This window comes from Phocoena phocoena, chromosome 2, assembly GCF_963924675.1.
Source record: "Phocoena phocoena chromosome 2, mPhoPho1.1, whole genome shotgun sequence".
NCBI classification, from domain to species: domain Eukaryota; kingdom Metazoa; phylum Chordata; class Mammalia; order Artiodactyla; family Phocoenidae; genus Phocoena; species Phocoena phocoena.
This window is the reverse complement of record NC_089220.1, coordinates 36,244,939-36,261,861: the sequence shown is the minus strand read 5'-3', so window position 1 is coordinate 36,261,861 and position 16,923 is coordinate 36,244,939. Positions and strand designations below refer to the sequence as shown.

The 16,923-nt window shown below is 45.7% G+C and overlaps 1 protein-coding gene across 1 annotated transcript in view; it reads left to right on the top strand.

The window, feature by feature from the left end:
* Window positions 1-10,332: 10,332 nt before the first annotated feature.
* The window catches only part of FNTB (farnesyltransferase, CAAX box, subunit beta), an 83,902-nt gene continuing 77,311 nt past the window's right edge, over window positions 10,333-16,923 (top strand). Inside the window, exon 1 of the mRNA XM_065871234.1 lies at window positions 10,333-10,476. Coding sequence (XP_065727306.1) covers window positions 10,333-10,476 — 144 coding nt within the window. The remainder of the gene's footprint in view (window positions 10,477-16,923) is intronic.

Below are 16,923 nucleotides of genomic sequence, written 5' to 3'. Positions count from 1 at the left end.
GGCTGGGCCGGCGGGCCGGCGGGCGAGCGGGCGGGCGGGCGGCGGGCTCAGCCCCGCTCGCCCCGGGCCATCGCGGCGCGCGCCCGCCCGAGAACTGCGCCGGCGGCGAGAAGGAAGCGGGGCCGGCCCGCGCCGCCTCGCCGCCGTTCGCTCGCTCGGTGCCGGGAAGCGTGTGCGGCGGGAGCGCGGTGGGAGGAGAGAGCCGGCCCCCGCCCGCCCCTTCCCCTGCGCCGCCGCCGCCGCCACCGCCCGGAGAGGGGGCGGGGAACGCGCGCTTGGGAGGAGACCCCTAGGCGGGGGGAGCGAGGGCGGTGCGCGCTCCCCGCCCCGAGGGTGCGCAGCCCGGGGAGGGACCCGCCCGGGAGGGACCCGCCCCCCTCCCGCCCCCCTCCCGCCCTCTTTACGCCGGGATCCGGGACAGATCGGTGGCGGGGTGGGGAACGTTTTTGTTTACCTGCAGACCTTCTGCATGGGGGAGTTGGAATGAGCTCCCACCCAGCTCACCTCTACCAAACTGGGCTTTCGGATCTCGTCCCTTCTCTCCAAATAGCATGCCGAACCTGGCCCTGCCAGCTCCAACCCAGCGGAGCGCCCCGCCCCTGCGGAAGCCTACTGGGCGGGGGGAGGGGGCAGTGGTTGGTCCTCACCTAGGCTCACCCTTGGGTCGGAAGGCCTTGATCTGGATCGCGATTCAAGCACCGGTCTACTCTGGAAGTCGCGGTCTCCAGGAACCCTGGGGAGTTATTGCTAGAATTCTCCCTGTCTGCCATCTGGCTTCTCCATAACCTTGTGTGACTGTGACCTCCCTCCAACCGCGCTACCCCCCCATCCCATTTAAACAGGGAAAATGTCTGCTGACCTCCTTCACCAGGCTGAAAATATAGCTGATCATAAAAACATTTCCAGATGCACAATCCTTTGGAAGTGTTGTGCAAGCAAGTCTCTGTTTTGGATGTAAGCTGCTTAGGGTCTGTGCTCAGGATGCCAATACATTATTTCAGCCCACTGAGTATTTCTGCTGGTGCACACCAATGGCACCAAACAATGAATGGGCCTCTTTCAAGACCTAATTTACTATCACTGAATGTGTTAGCACAAGAGAGAGGCAAATAAATGCTCTCTGGGGTCTAGAAAATTGCCTATTCCTGAGAATAAGTTTTAAGGGAGAACAAGTCTAGCTCATTAAATCTTTAAAAAGTGATGAAAAAGTGTGTGTGTTTGTTTTCAGGCTGAGTATTGGATGGAGAATGCATTTTTCAGTAGTAGGTCAAGGAAAGCAGTAAGTCCATTCACTTTGCTTGAAGAGCTATATTTCAGGCAAAGTGTATACATTTATAATAAAGAGGGAAAAATCCTGAACCTGATAGTTACTTTGATGGCATTAAAAGCCAAGGAAACCAATCCTGTGGATTCCACTAAGATTTCCAGGTGTGTTTCCCTTCACGACTTTACACTGGGATTCAGGTGCATGCCGCAGGCTCTGGAGTCGGGCCCACTTGGGTTCCAGTCCCAGCTCCTCCACTCACCAGCTGTGCAGCCTTGAGCATGTTACTGAACCCCAGTACTCATTAAGTGCTGAGGGACAGAAATCACCCTGCAGTGATTTCCCTATGCATATGTGGGTGGTAAGTATTTCCCACAGATGGTCAGGGGTGTTTTCAAGGGACTCCCGCCATCCTGCTGTGATTTTCATCCACAGCACCATACACAGCTGGCCAGGGTGCAGGTTCAGCTCAGCCCGCCCCCCTTTGGGCACTGCAGCTGCTTTACCATCGATCGGCACTGTAATGGTCAATACTCTCCACAGGCCTCCTTACTGGGACCATTAGTGGCTCTCTGCTTGCTTCTGTCAGGGGAACAGCAAAGAAGATGCAACCTGAGGTAAGTTCCTAGTCCAAGAAGGAACTTCGCTTTAAAGGAAATGACTTTCCCTAGGTAAGACAGGAAAGGGAGTGCGGTTTCCTGAACAAATCCGGGGAAATGAGTGCTCAGACTTATAAAAAATGGAAGAGACTTCATCATACTAGACTTCAAATCCAGTAGCTTACATTGCTTAAAAAACCAAAACAAAAGCAAAAACGGAATAGTCTAGAGACCCAAGCTTCTAGTTTTTTCATCCTGGCTTGGCTACTTTCAAAGCCATCATAGAGAGATATTCTCTCTTTCCTTTCCTGTGTGTGTGTGTGCACGTGCCCCTGGAGAAGCTGAGATTTGGGGACAATGTTAGCAAAAGAACTACATAAACTAGTGGAAACAACAAAGTTTGCTTTAACCAGCGTCTTTGTAAAGGAAATACTTAATTTTGTCCCCTTACCTTACTCACTCAGTGGGACCTTTTGGCATCCTCCCCAGTGGAGGTCAGCTTGGACCGGAGCAGTCTTTAGTAGAGCTGGGAGCCGTCCGAGGAATGGTTGCTGGATGTCTCTCCCACAAGAAGGCTCCAAGAATCAGTCTCTCAAGTATGTTATACTGATTCTTTTACCAGGGAGACAAGTGCCTGCCCTGCTCCCTGCCACCCACAGCCTAGGCACACTGGGCATGCTCCCTGTTTAAACAGCCAGCCAGGGCACCACTGTGGGATCTGCTGTAACAACAGCTAAATTAACTGGAGAAATGCTCCAACAGGCAGCCCACTGCCAAGACTCAACAGAGTTGGACCGTGGGACTCCTCATTAGCAAAACGCTATGCTTCTTCCAGACTCACATTCGGGTTTCCAACTCTGGGTGACTGTAAGTACTGTGCTCACCTAGCAGAAGGATTTCTTCCTTATCTCAGGATTGGAAGAAACAGATGGAACCCCGCACACCCTGATTATCTCAATACAGTATTGTCTTCCATTCACATCCTTTTTCTTTTCTATCTCTGATAAATAAAGGAAGAGACTCTGAAATGACGAGGAAAGAGGGGAGAGGGCAAGCTTTTGAGCCAAGTGCATATACACCTATACCCGCTCTGAGGTTGCCTTGTAGACAGCAGGGAAGGAGGGGCTCTGTGACACTGGGGTAGGGAAGATGAAACTGTGGGACACTCAGCAGGGGTGGGGAGAGTTGACCCTGTGGTGATAAGTTAGCAAACTTCAAAAATACTGTTTGGAAAGAGTGGTAATAATACACATCTGGAAGATGTTGAAATATTTGTCCAGAAAATCATTTTGAATCTATTTTACCACTTGTCCAGTGGAGTAAAACACTGAAGATCTCTAGGTTAATTGAAACTTTTAACTTTCTAGGGAGGGCCTAAAAAGTTAAAAATCTCAATTTCAACAGCCTAGGGAGGGCTGCCCTAGGCATCAACCGCCTGCTGAGAGGGAGGGGAAGAGAGGAAATAGAGGGTGAGTAGGAGGTTGCAGAGGGCCAGGCCTGCATATGGTGGACATCACTTTTGCTCACGTTACATTGGCCAGAACTCAGTCAGAAGGCCCTGCCTACATGCAAGGGGGACTGATGGGCTGTCACTTCCCAGCTGCAATGCCCCCTCTGGAAAGGGATCAGACCTCTAGTGAACAGCCAGCATTCCTGCCACATAAAAAGAAGGCTGGGGTGGCTTCCAACCCTGACTGTGTATCAGCATCACAGCTTTAAAAAATACACGTGCCTGGGATCCAGCCCCAGAGATTCTGATTGGGTAAGGCCTGCACTGACACCCAGGAGAATCTGTATTTTTAAAGGCACAGACTAGGTTGAGGGTCACTGGTTGGCTCTGGAGTGTACACGTCTAGCATTGCCTCTCAACAGTTTTAAAAATCATTTCTCCTGGGCTTCCCTGGTGGCGCAGTGGTTAAGAACCCGCCTGCCAATGCAGGGGACATGGGTTTGATCCCTGGCCTGGGAAGATCCCACGTGCCGCGGAACAACTAAGCCCATGTGCCGCAACTATGGAGCCTGCGCTCTAGAGCCCGTGAGCCACAACTACTGAAGGCCATGTGCCTAGATCCCGTGCTCCGCAGCAAGAGAAGCCACCTCAATGGGAAGCCCACTCATCGCAGCGAAGAGTTGCCCCCGCTCGCCACAACTAGAGAAAGCCCGCGCACAGCAATGAAGACCCAACACAGCCAAAAATAAAAACAAATAAATAAATTAAAAAATCATTTCTCCGATTTCTCAATGTGAACAATGCTTTTTAATCGGCTTCAATTTTGTATGTGCCGGTAAAATAGTTTTCACCACAGTAAACCCCAAGCAGGATTAAAAGGCAATACTTTTGTACAGGTTTTCAGTAGTAGAATCTATGTAATGATTAGTAATATATAATGATTAATTTTATATCAATATTTGACACAGTAAAAGAATGCAGGTATGTGTAATTGATGATACATTGCTTTCTGAGAAGCTCATAGTTGTTCTCTGTGCCATAAAATCGTTGTTCAGAAAGCTGTTCTTTTTGGAGTGATTTGAAACTTTTTTTCCCTCAGGGCTCCCCTTCTGAAATTTCACAGAGTAGTAGGTGCAGGCATCTGCTGGGGTGACATTGCTGATACAGATGGAAAATCTAGGATGGAATAGAGACCAGACAGAGGTTAGAGAGAACAAGGAGGAGGGAGGTGGGCTGACATGGAACAGTGACTGTAATAATCATTTATTGAAGTAAGCAAGAGGTAGGATGCTGTGAACAGGAAGGTCCCCTCCTCCCGCCCTCCCTTCCTTCCTTCCTTTTTTTATTGAAGTATAATTGACGTATAACATTCTATTGGCTTCAGGTGCACAGCAAAATAATTCAGTACTTGTGCACATTGTGTGTGCTACAGGAGATAAGAATGAGAATAGAATTTCACAATTTCCACATTCTAATGTAATTATTTAAAAATCTTTACCAGAGAATATTTACTCTATTGAAACTATTACTAAACACAAGTGTTATATATTAAAAGACCATCTTTGGGAATTCCCTGGCAGTCCAGTGGTTAGGACTCCGGGCTTCCACTGCAGGCGGCCCGGGTTCGATCCCTGGTCAGGGAAGTAAGATCCCACAAGCCGCACAGTGCTGCCAAAAAAAAAAAAAAAAAAAAAAAGCCATCTTCATTATTCCTTTCCTATTTTCTCCCACTACATTGTGTGTGTGTATTATGTCTTATTTTATGTCTATCTCTATTTATTATTTTATACTTATATTTTGTGTGTTTACTGTACTTATATGTAAACAGTTTCTGTATTTATTAGCTAGTAAGTTCCTGAAGGGTAAGGCTAGTATTATGTTCATTGTCATCGTCTTCTACAGTGTGTTACACAAACAAGCACTCAAATGTTTATTACAGCGACTGGAAGTCATCTGAGTCATTTAACTTCTTCTGTGCCTATTATGTGCCAGAGAATAAGTGACGAACAACACAAAATACAGCCTTCCCTGAGAGCTTACAGTCTAGTGGGAAGAAGACAGGCAGTAAACAAAATAAATACATAAGGTGTAAAGTCTGTCAGCTGGTGGTAAGTGCTGCGGAGAAAAAGAAAGCAGGGGAGTGGGACAGAGTATTAAAATCTGAGTAAAGACTTCAAGAAATGAGAGGGCAGGCCCTGTCTACATGGGGGACGGGCAGAGCATTGCTGGGGAGGGGACAGCAAGCATGACCGCTGGGAGGCTGGCACATGCCTAGGGTAGACACGGGACAGCCGGAGGCCAGTGTGGTGGACAGAGTGAACAAGCTGGCAAGTGCAAGGAGAAAAGACCAGGTCATGGGGCCTTCTAGGCCAGGGTAAGGACCTTGCGGTTGACTCTGAGATGACAAGAGGGCTTCAAGTGAGGGGTTCATTTGCTTATATTGAAGAAGTTCAGTCTGGCTTTTGACTTTGTATTAGGCTATAGGAGGACAAGAGTGGAAACAGGGAACATAGTTAAGAGATGAGTGTGAGAATCCAAGTGACAGATGGTGGTGGCGCGGACCAGGACCTCAGCAGTGGAATTGGTAAGCAGGGGTTAAATTCTGGATGTATTTTCACCAAGATTTATGAGAGAGTGGAAGAGAGCCATCAAGGATGGCTCCAAGGTATTTGGAGGAAAGTGGGAGGATGGAGTTAACTGAGGGGGGAAGGCTGAGGGCATGGGTTTGGAAGAGATACCAGCAGCTCTGTTGTGGACACACTTACCACACTAAGACCCCTACATACGAACCTTCAAGTTGTGAACTTTGAAAGATGCGAACGTGCATTCGCATGTCCAATCACGTATTAGTTCACGTGTCTGGTGTACATTGCCACGTGCAGCTTGCCCTCCATCTCCTATTGCTGACGATCCTTCAGCTCTACCATCTTCCACCTCCTCTCCCTCCTCCAGTCAGTAACTCTTCCTGCCTGTTCACTCGATGCCAGGCCCTGCATGCCAACTGTTGTGCTGTACCGCTGTACTTTTCAAGGTACTGTACCGTAAGATTAAAAGTGTTTTCTTTATTTTTTGTGTTTGTTTTTTTTTATGTATTATTTGTGTGAAAAGTATTTAAACCTTTTACAGTATAGTACTATATAGCCGATTGTGTTAGGTGGGTACCTAGGCTAACTTTGTTGGACTTAACAAACACACACTCAGAACGGAACTCCTTCGTATGTAGGGGACTGATTGTATTAGATATCTAAGTGGAAATGCAAATAGGATATGAGAGATGAACTCGAGTTCAGAGGAGAGATCCAGTTTGGAGATATAAATGAGGGGGTTTTCAATCTACTGGTGGTATTTGAAATACTGGGACTGCCTGAGCTACAGGTGAGTGATTGTAGACAGAGAACCCTGAGGGACTCCAAAGTTACAGCGTGAGGGAGATGAGGAAATAGCAAAGGCCGGTGCCAGACACTACAAGAAGAAGGTATTTCAAGGGGAAGGGAATGATCAACCCCGTCACATGCTGCTAGGAGGTCAGGTAGGAAGATGAGACAAAGGCTGAGACTGGCCCTTGGATTTAGCAATTAGAAGTTTAACGGGGACTTGACACGAGCCAATGGGGAAGCCAGTTTGGAATGGGTTCAAGAGAGTGGGAGGAGAGGAATTGGAGCGACTGGTAGAGAGGGAATGGGAAATGGGGAGGTAGCTGAAGAAGGAGTGGAATTAAGAGGGTTAAAAATGTCTTTTTTGGGCTTCCCTGCTGGCGCAGTGGTTGAGAGTCCGCCTGCCGATGCAGGGGACACGGGTTCGTGCCCCGGTCCGGGAAGATCCCACATCCCAGCGGAGCGGCTGGGCCCGTGAGCCATGGCTGCTGAGTCTGCGCGTCCGGAGCCTGTTGCTCCGCAATGGGAGAGGCCACAGCAGTGAGAGGCCCGCGTACCGGGAAAAAAAAAAAAAAAAAAAATGTCTTTTTTTTCTCCATGAGTGGAGAAGTAGCCTGTTTGTGGGTGATGGGCATGATCAAGTACAGGAACAATTTGATGTCTTAAGAGAGTCAAGGGAGAATGGGCACGAGGGGGAGGGAGGGATTGGCCCTAGGTAAGAGCTGGGTAACACTTGTATCCAGGAGACAGGAGGGACAGGGACTGGGAAGGCAAAGTAGGAGACCACAGATGCAGGGAGAGAAGTAATTGTGGGGGAGAAAAATTAATTACCTAGCAGGATAATGGATGAGTTCTTTCCATTTTCCAAACTCTCCAAAATATGTATTATTACATAGATTTGCAAGATATTAAAGGAAACAATCCTTGCTGACATATGGACTTGTGTGAGTAATGCAGTGAGAGTGGTTCTAAAGCTTACTCTAGAAGCTACTCTAGGGTCAGAAGTGCCCTCTAGTGGTTCATTTAGACCTTTACTTTTTTTTCTTATTTTCTTGCTCTAGATAGAAGTGCAAAATAACACTATGCACATTTTATATTATTTTTTAAAAAAACAATTACAGTTCACAGTTTAATTTAGAAAAATATCATACACTGGGTAAAATAAACCCAAACCATCTGCGGTCCAAGCTGGAGTGACTATTAATTAATTATCATTGCTAAGACTTTCTCTTGTAAATACATCATTCTCCACCATACCGCCAGTATTTATGTACATTCTGCTTCTTGAATGAGTCATTTTATTAAACTCAGAGGAAGGACAACTGGTGGGCCGCCGCTGATCCAAGGCTGAAAATTCTTTTTGATGCTCCGAAGAGTATAAATTCCTCATATTTTCCATTCCTTGTTTCACTTGATTTTGTTGTCATTGGGTTTCCTCTGCCTGGTATGTTCTCTCAACCTGGGTGGGTTAACGCATTTCCTCATGATCTTCCAGACTACCTTCAGTCTCCCCTGCTATGCAATCTCACAGTGTGCTGTGCTTCTTTCTCCCTCATGCCATTTCCCTCAACTGCAATAAAACAGTCAATTCTGTAATGATCGTTTAACGTCTGTTTCTTCTGGTAAATCACGAGACCCATAAGGGCTGAGAATGTGTGTGTCTTGTTCACCACTCTCTCCTCAGCACTTAGTTCAGTGCCCAGCACATGAACAGACACTATCCTGCAGGAGACTCTTGCCACGGCTCCATTAACATGGTTCAGATCCCACCGTGTAGGAGATTGCGTTTCAGAAATAGAATTCTATTTCCTGAATACAATTGGCAATTGCTTTAGGTGCACCAGTAACAGATGTAATAATCTGTTACAAAACTGTTCCAGCTACTCTTTCAGTAATTCAATTTAAATTTCTAGCTGGCAAGGCAACACTTTACAAAGAAGGCAGAATCCTTAGATATGACCCAGACCTTAACAGATCATTTTTTCCAAAATAGAACTAAGGCAAAGACAATAAGATGCCAATGCAGAGGAAATAATAATGAGACTATTTCACGTTGTACAGCCATATCGGTGACCCTAACCCACACACCTACTTATTCCCAGATTTAGAAATATTCCGGAACCTCCAGGACTTAACTCAGCAACGGTATCTCTAAAATGGACAGGGCGATAGTGTTTACCTACCTGAGGCCCGTAGGCCATCCCAGCCTCATCCTCCAGACACTGGAGTCTGAGAACAGGGGAATGGCTTGTTGTGAAGGATGGCACCACGGTCCCCTGGGTCCTGGACATGTGGTTTGGAATTTAGTGGGAACAGAGTAAAATGCTCCGAGCAGGAAGTTGGGTTTGTGTCTATCTGGAAAGTCTGTTATTATCTTATCTCCTCCCACCCCCAAAACCCTCACCCCCACTCTAAATGGTTTAAGCTCTTGGTGTTATAATTTTGGTGCAGTCTTTTTGTTGTGGGCCCTGAAAGAGGTCCTCTTCTATTGCTTGTCCAAAGGTAGCAGGGTTTTCCTAAAATCACTACTTGAACATTTAATGGAGGCATATATGATGATTAACTCCACTCAATAGGAATTTCTTTCATTCAGAACACCTTCAGATTAAACATCAGAATGAATACAAACACACATGAGTATATTTATGGGGTGTTCTGTCAAGCTTGCTGGCCCTTCCCTCATGAGGCGCTTCCCCATGTTGTTAACACAGATGTCTCCTTGTCATCCTTCAGGTCTCGGCTTACATGTCACTTACTCAGAGAGGCTTGGCCAGACCACCCAATCTAATTAGTCCCCTCCTCGTTTACTTTCTCCCACAGACCCTATTATTTTTCTTCATATAATTCATCACTAGTGTTCACAGATTTTTTAGTGTTCGTTCACTTAATTCTATCAATTCCATTAGGCTGTAAGGTTCTCAAGGGGGCGGGGGGACGTTGTTTGTTTTGTTCACTTTTGTATTCTTGAGGCCCAGCACGGGTGCCCGACATGTAGTAGGTGCTCTATAAAAAAAATTGCTGAATAAATGAGTGAATACTTTCTTGGTTGTTTCACTTACACTTGTCCCTTCTACTGAGTTTTAGTTCCTGCTACTGTACTGTAACCCCCAAATTGATAGGAGAGAATTGCAGTGCCACTTCCCTCCATCACTGACTACTGAGGTGGCAATTCCTTTGTGGAGAAGCTGCTGGTTTCTCTTGGGCGGTTGTCATGTACCCAAAGGTGTGCAATAATTCTGTTCATAATCGTGTGACTGAGGCAATCAGGAGAGCTGTCAGAAATGCCTTTTTAAAAGTTACCCTTGTTGGGTTCTTGGGCACCCGAAACTGTGAACTGCTGACATAAGTAAGTGAGAATGAGCAGAACGTTGAAAAGGTGTGTGTGTGGGAAATGAAATTCAGATGTACACATCCTTTCCTTGCGCGCCACGAAACTGAGCCTCTTGCAGCAGCGCCTCTGCCCAATGGGGGGCGGCAGCATTCCAGCAACTCACTCCCTGAGGTTGTGTAGGCGGCAGGAGCGATTCGCGTTCAAAATCTTTTGACTCTACCCGCTCTCCGTAGCGCCTTAGCCCGTTAGAGTTTCAAGGCGCGCTGTTCTTTGACGAAGCTGAGTCCTATACACCGCCTGCTGCTTTCCAGAGCATGGCTTCTCCGAGTTCCTTCACCTACTGTTGCCCTCCATCTTCCTCCCCTGTCTGGTCAGAGCCGCTGTACAGTCTGAGGCCCGAGCATTCGCGGGAGCGGTTGCAGGACGACTCGGTAGAAACAGTCACGTCCACGGAACAGGTGAGCAGGCTTGACTGGGCGAGGCGCCCGCGCGGGGGCTTCTGGGAGCGGGAGTCTGGTCCTCAGGGCCGCCGGGGTGCGGAACCCACCCGGGAACTACAGCTCCCACAGTGCTCCGCGGCGCCCCCCCACCTCTGGGACGCTCCCGGCGCCCAGGCTTGGGCTGGAGAGTGGAATGCTTGTGGGGCCGGTTGGGGAGGGGTCGTTGTCAAGGTTGGAGGGAGAGGACAGTACCTGGGCCCCCTCTGCCTTAGGGAGCGGAGGGAATCTTGTTCTGTGCCTGCAGGACTGAAGCAGCCCGGGTGGGTCGGACAGCCCACTCCATTTTGCCAGACATCGGGAGGTTCTCGTATGGATAATGCACTTTCCCCACCCTGCATTATAGTTTTGGGACATAGAGGGGAAAAGAAGTGGCCAGACTGCGGTCATGCCATTCCATGATGTTTAATTTATGACCCACAGTGCCAGGTTTGACGCCTGCCTCGTGGCGGGACATTTTAGTAGCCATTCAATCATTTGAGCACCAGCAGGGTGTTGGTCACAATGTCGAACAATGGAAATGCAAAGAAATAAAACAGCCCCTGATCAGGAGCATGGCACAGCCTGGTTGGGGAAGACGGAGAGGAAAACAGCACAGTTTGGGAAGTGCTGTAATAAGAGTGTGAATTTTGTACTACTTGCCATTCACTGAGGCCTCGAAGTAGATGGGACCTATCACTTTGAAACGTGTTTGTGGAATGAGTAGTGAATTATAGTTTTGTTTTTCTTCTCGTTCCTCAATTGGAATTGGTCCCAAGTTAGTTATTGTGGAAATGGTTACCCATCTGTCACTAGGAGAAGTGATCAGAATGATCTTTTTTTAGCACTAACAAGTAAGCATCAGGCTGCCTACTAAAATAAGATCTCTTAGTAAGATCAATCCCTAGGCTTAATCTTGGAGGGACCTGCTTTGATTTTCATGCCTGAGATTGGAAGCCTCAGTTTTGGCAAAAATTAGTAATGATAATTATTATATTGTATATTTATGACTAAAATAACAAAAGCAAGGGCTTGAATACACACGTATACACATAGTAGCAGAGGGAATATTTTAACTGGAGATTTAAGTTTCATGGGTTTTAGGGTAGAAAGGAAACTTACCTTTTGAATCTAGCTTCCCAGGTTAGATAGCCCACCAGTGTGTCCTTCTACAGAAATCTTCTGCAAAAAATTGCAAAGAAATCTCCCATCAATGAAAAAGCTACTACAGGATCTTTGCAGTATTCCTAAGTGATGGATTGTTGAGTGGATTCGGGTCAAGCCTTTTTCTTTTTATCTGACCTAAGACTATGGGGTCACCTTTTGCATAGTTAACTGAATTGACCCAGCAGATGAGGCTATGGATAGATAAAATGTTAGTGGAGAAAAGGGAATCAGAATTTGGTCTAATTTGCGGACCAGAACAGAGACTTCCATGGTTAGAGGGGTAAGTCAAAAACAGGAGCATCACCAGGAGCTTTACTGATCTGCTCTTTCTCTTTTGCTTACACTATTTTTTCAGTCACATGCCCTGCTTAGTTCCTATGAGGGAAAAAGCAGCACTTATGTTCTAAGTGCTTAGATATAATGAGCGATGCAGAAATGGATGCAACAAGGTACTGGCCTGCAAAAGGGTTGGCCAAAGTCTGGGCCAGGTGTGGAAACTAGGTTCTGATATGGAGCACTGGTACTGTAGGATGTCTTTCAGATCTAGGCCCAACTGTGTGGTGGATAGCAAAGCATCTTATACTTCTTTTCCGTGTCATTATTCCAGCTCACGTTTTCAAAGTCTAGGATAAACAGTTCCAGATCATAGGAAGATAACGTGGTATCTCATTCTCATGGCTTCCTCAATGTTTTAATAATCATTATAGTGTCCATTTATTGGGTTCCATACACAATAAATGCTCTCCATACATTGTATCATTCAATCCTTACACATTTTACAGAGGAGAAGACTGAGTCTTATAGAAGGACTAGGTTGGTAGGTTAATGATCATATAGTCATAAGAAGAAACAACCTTGCTAGGAGTTGTTTACTGAAGACACTGCTGTCATTCCTTTGGTTCTGACTGAAGATTCCATTTGTTCTTAGGGGTTTACTGACAGCACTCAATTTTGTGCCATTGCCAATAAAAAATGCTTGTCACCTGCTTCCTGTCTGATTATCAGGAGCCTATTTATTTGCTTAACAATGATTTGATAGTAGGAGTGAAACCTCTGAACAGTGGAAAGAGTCCTTAGCTATGGGTTCTTCTGTTCCATTCATTCATTTTCATTCATGCAACAAATACGTGAGTGCCTTCTTTGTGCCAGGCACTGTTCTAGACACTGGGTATAAGGGAGTGAACAAAAGAGGCCAAGTGGACGCCTTTATGAAACTTTTGTTCTAGGCCAGAGAGGCAGTCAATTAAAAAGGAGAAAAAAATATCTATCCATCCATCTGTCTATCTAATGTTAGAGAGAAGTGCTGTGGAGAAAAATAAAGCAAGATAAGGGAGATAGATGTGCCAGGCATGGGTGGGATAGGAGCAAGGGAGGTTTTTATATAAGGTGGTAAAGGAAACCTCTGCTGATGTAACGTTTTAGCTGAGAGCTGAAGTAGGTGAGGGGACAAGCCATGTGTGTATCTGGGGGAAAAGCATTCTGGGCAGAGAAGGCGGCAAGTACAAAGGACCTGAGGCGGGGTGTGCCTGGTGAGTGGAGAGCTACTGAGTAGAGAGGTTAGCAAACAGAACAGGAGATAAGGTTGGATCTCGTACTTTCAGATACACTGATGGAGATGGGAAGACATTTGGCTGAATAGCTTCCATTTACCTCCCCAGATTCACTCTACCCTTTTCTACCCTGCTCTGTAGATGTGCCCCAGGAGGTGGACCTGCACTGACAGGCAACCTTGCTTTCTGCCTTCTGTTTGCATTTGGCCATGGGGAGTATTGATAGGGGATGAGAGTGAGGGAGAAGGATGAGATTGGCGTATATATTCCCTTCCCGCAGGATTGTGTGGGCTGGAGTGTCTCTAGACTTAAGGTCACATCTCCAATTAGGTGCCTTCTCCGTGGAGCTCTCTGTCTCCCTCTCTACCCCTTCTCTTCACATTTCAGGTCTAGAAGGGGATGAAGTACCCTTGTGTTGCTAGCCCCTGTGTTATGATATGAACTCTCCTCAAATCACCCACTTTGAATATGCCATCTGTTTCCTCCCAGGAGTCAGACTGATCTATGATTGAAGGGTTTTGACACAATCTGTTGAGCATTTCAGCAGGCTCATTTAGGTCGCTGTTGAGAGTAGATTGTGAGGAGGCCAGCGTGGGTGCAGGGAAACCAGTTAGTGGCTGTTGCAGAACTGCAGGTGACACGTGATGGCAGCTTCGCTCAGGGCTGTGGTAGTAGAGGTAATGAGCAGTGGTGAGATTCTGGGTATCTTTTGAAGGTCTCTGTTGTGACAGGCTGTTTTATTTCTTGACAAGCTGATGAATTTGATGCTCGGAGAACCTTTTATGACTCCAGAAAGCAAGATGTGGTTGTATTATTAGCGATTGTCTTCCTTTTTTGTGCCACCTGCAGTCACCCCATTGCAAATGCTCTGTGATTCAGGCCGGTAGGGTAATACTGGTACGATCTCAGAGGTAGCAGGTTTGCCAACAACAGTTGTTACTGAAGGTACTACTTTTGTTTTCCCTTTAGACTGCCCTTGAACAGGGGCAGAAATATTCTCCATTTGAAACGGCATGATGTCATTAGACGACATTCAGTCAAGTGCCAGTCAACTCTGAGGGGAATCTAGAAGAATTATTTGTCTCAGTCAAAATTCTTTTCTCTTAGGGGGAAAAAAAAAAAGAAGAATATGCCGGAAGCAATCACAGAATGACTCAGCAGAGCATGTAATGAAGTGCTAAATTATGACTGCATTGCATGAGGATTTCAGGGAGTGGAAGCCGATCTGTTGTGGGGTGAGGCGGTCAGGACAACTTCATGGAGGATGTGGGACTCGGGTTAGGCTGTAAAGGATGGAGTTGGGGCGGCAGCCATGCCAGTGGGAGGAGCCGTTACGAGGGAAAGACCAGGTTGGCTGTGGTAGGGAATTAGGTCAGCTGGATGGGTGGGGCTGACCTGATGACGAGTGAGTGCTGGTGGCGGGTGGGGACAGGATGGAGAGCCAGGCTAAAGAGCTGGCTGCAAGTGACGGGCGTTGCACCACTGCAGATCCTGAAGGAGGGAACATTAGGGATCCAGGAGTGAATCCCGAACTCCTGCTGTTGACTTGTTTCAAGTTCTAGTATCTGAAAGATTATTAAACAGAGGAGGAGCAAGTCCCTAAATATAGTCACACTAACTAGATTTTTATGCTTCTGATAGATGGGACCAGAGCTCTGCTTGTTAAGTGGTCAGTAGGCTAGCTATGTGAATCAATTTTATCTTATTGAAATTCAGCATATACCATGTTGCCCAACTATTAGAAAGTGCAAATATCAAAATTTCCCCATTTTCCCTATTAAAAAGTCCCCTAAAGTGTTTTTTGGTCAACTCGAGAATACACATACTATTAGGTATGTAGGTAAACAAACCAAAGGCTTGTTTACACGATTTGCATTTTAAATTTAGGTACCTGTGCCTATTTAAAATCACATACTTTATAAAATCACACTAATTTAGAAATATTGTTCTTTCTCCTCCTCATAAATTCATAAAACATTTGTCTTCAAACTCTTCACATCCATCTTTGACCTTTGTGTTTTTATCATCACTGGAGCTATACTTTGGATCAGTGAATATGTTTTTGCAGACCACACTTTGAGTTTTTTGAGATCCATCCCTTTTAAATGTGGGGAAGATATTGAATATTTTATCACAAATTACAATTCTAATTCTTTTACAGTGTGTCCAGTTGGTGCATATCTTTGATCATCGCAACTTAAACACTTTATTAACTTTTAAAGTGATCTTTAAAAGGGTTTACAGTGGCAGTTTGCACGTGCAAGTGTGAGTTCATATCCCCAGGAATTAAATCTGTGTTTAATTTGTCACCTTTCATTGATACCATCAGCTGACTTCTGTGGGCAGCCAACACCAGACCTTGACTGAGGTTGTTTCAGGATGATGTGTCAACCCCAACTCATACTTTGTATTCAAAATAAGGAATTGAAAGAACTCCCCACAGCAAGAGTTACTTTGTAAGGATTTCTTATAAGGTGACTTGTTTTTTCTGAGGGATAATTTTTTTTTAGGAAGAATCCTTTTCTTATAGTTAATCTATTAATGATCCTTTTACCACATCTTCAGCATTAGCATGAGTCTCGGGCAGCAAATCTGCTTTCTGGAAGGGTCCTCCTCTGGGAGAGAGGGGGAGATGTAGGGAGAAGGGAAGGTCTATGGTACGAAAGTTGGTGCATCGTGAGATTTGCTTTAGATAGAAGCTGTGAAAGAGAAAATTCTAAATGCATTTGTTGTTTTTTACCACTCAGCTATGAATGGATATTATTCTGTGCTTCCGATTGGATTTCTAGAAGAATTCCAGGAGCTATGTTTTAAACAGAGCTGTCAAGAATGCAGGCAGATGGTTAGATCTGCATCTATGTTGCCATGGCACCTAAGTCTTGGGGACGTGGGTGCAGTCACTTCATCTCTGACCCCTAGATTCTCACATAATCTCTCCATCGTTGAAAACCACAAAGTAATATACATAGTAGTTTATAGCATGTACACAGACTATACACAACACAAATATATATTTATTAGTTTATATTATTTAAAGATACATGTGCATATGCATCCACATATATATATAGTAGGGGAGGAAAAAACCTTTTCCTCTATCCAGCTTAGGTTCTCTAGCTGGGGCCCTGTAAATTAGACTGACCAAAGACAGATTAACAAGAGAAAAATAAACAGAAATTTATTAACATGTGCATTGTTGTGTACACATGGGAGACCTATCGATGAGTCACCCAAAGGGGTAGTTAGAACTTGAGTTTATATGCCATTTTAGGCTAAAACAAAGAAAAGCGTTTGGGGCTTCTGGGTTAGGGAGACAACTTATGTTTCCCCTAAGTCCAGGAAAAGTATGGTAAACAAGAGTTGTTTAGTAAGGTTTGTTATTCAGATTTAAGTCCGTGCCTTCTCCATAGATAAGAGTTGTTAGGAGTTCTCCACTTCCTGGTGTGGAGAGGGAGACATCTTTGCAAAAGGAAACTTAATGCCCTGTTTTTAGAGCTTTTCCTTCACCTCCTGGTTATCAATGGCCTTTAGCTCAAAATAATCCATATGCCAATGAAGCATATTTTGGGATGGCATATTCTAGGACTCCTCAATATGTATAATCTTACTTCGGCAAACGTAAAACCATTCTGTACGTAGCAACACCTAGCCTGTGCCCCGTCAGAAGCAGGGGTAAACTTCTGACAAACTAGTAGACTTACCTTTGAACTCT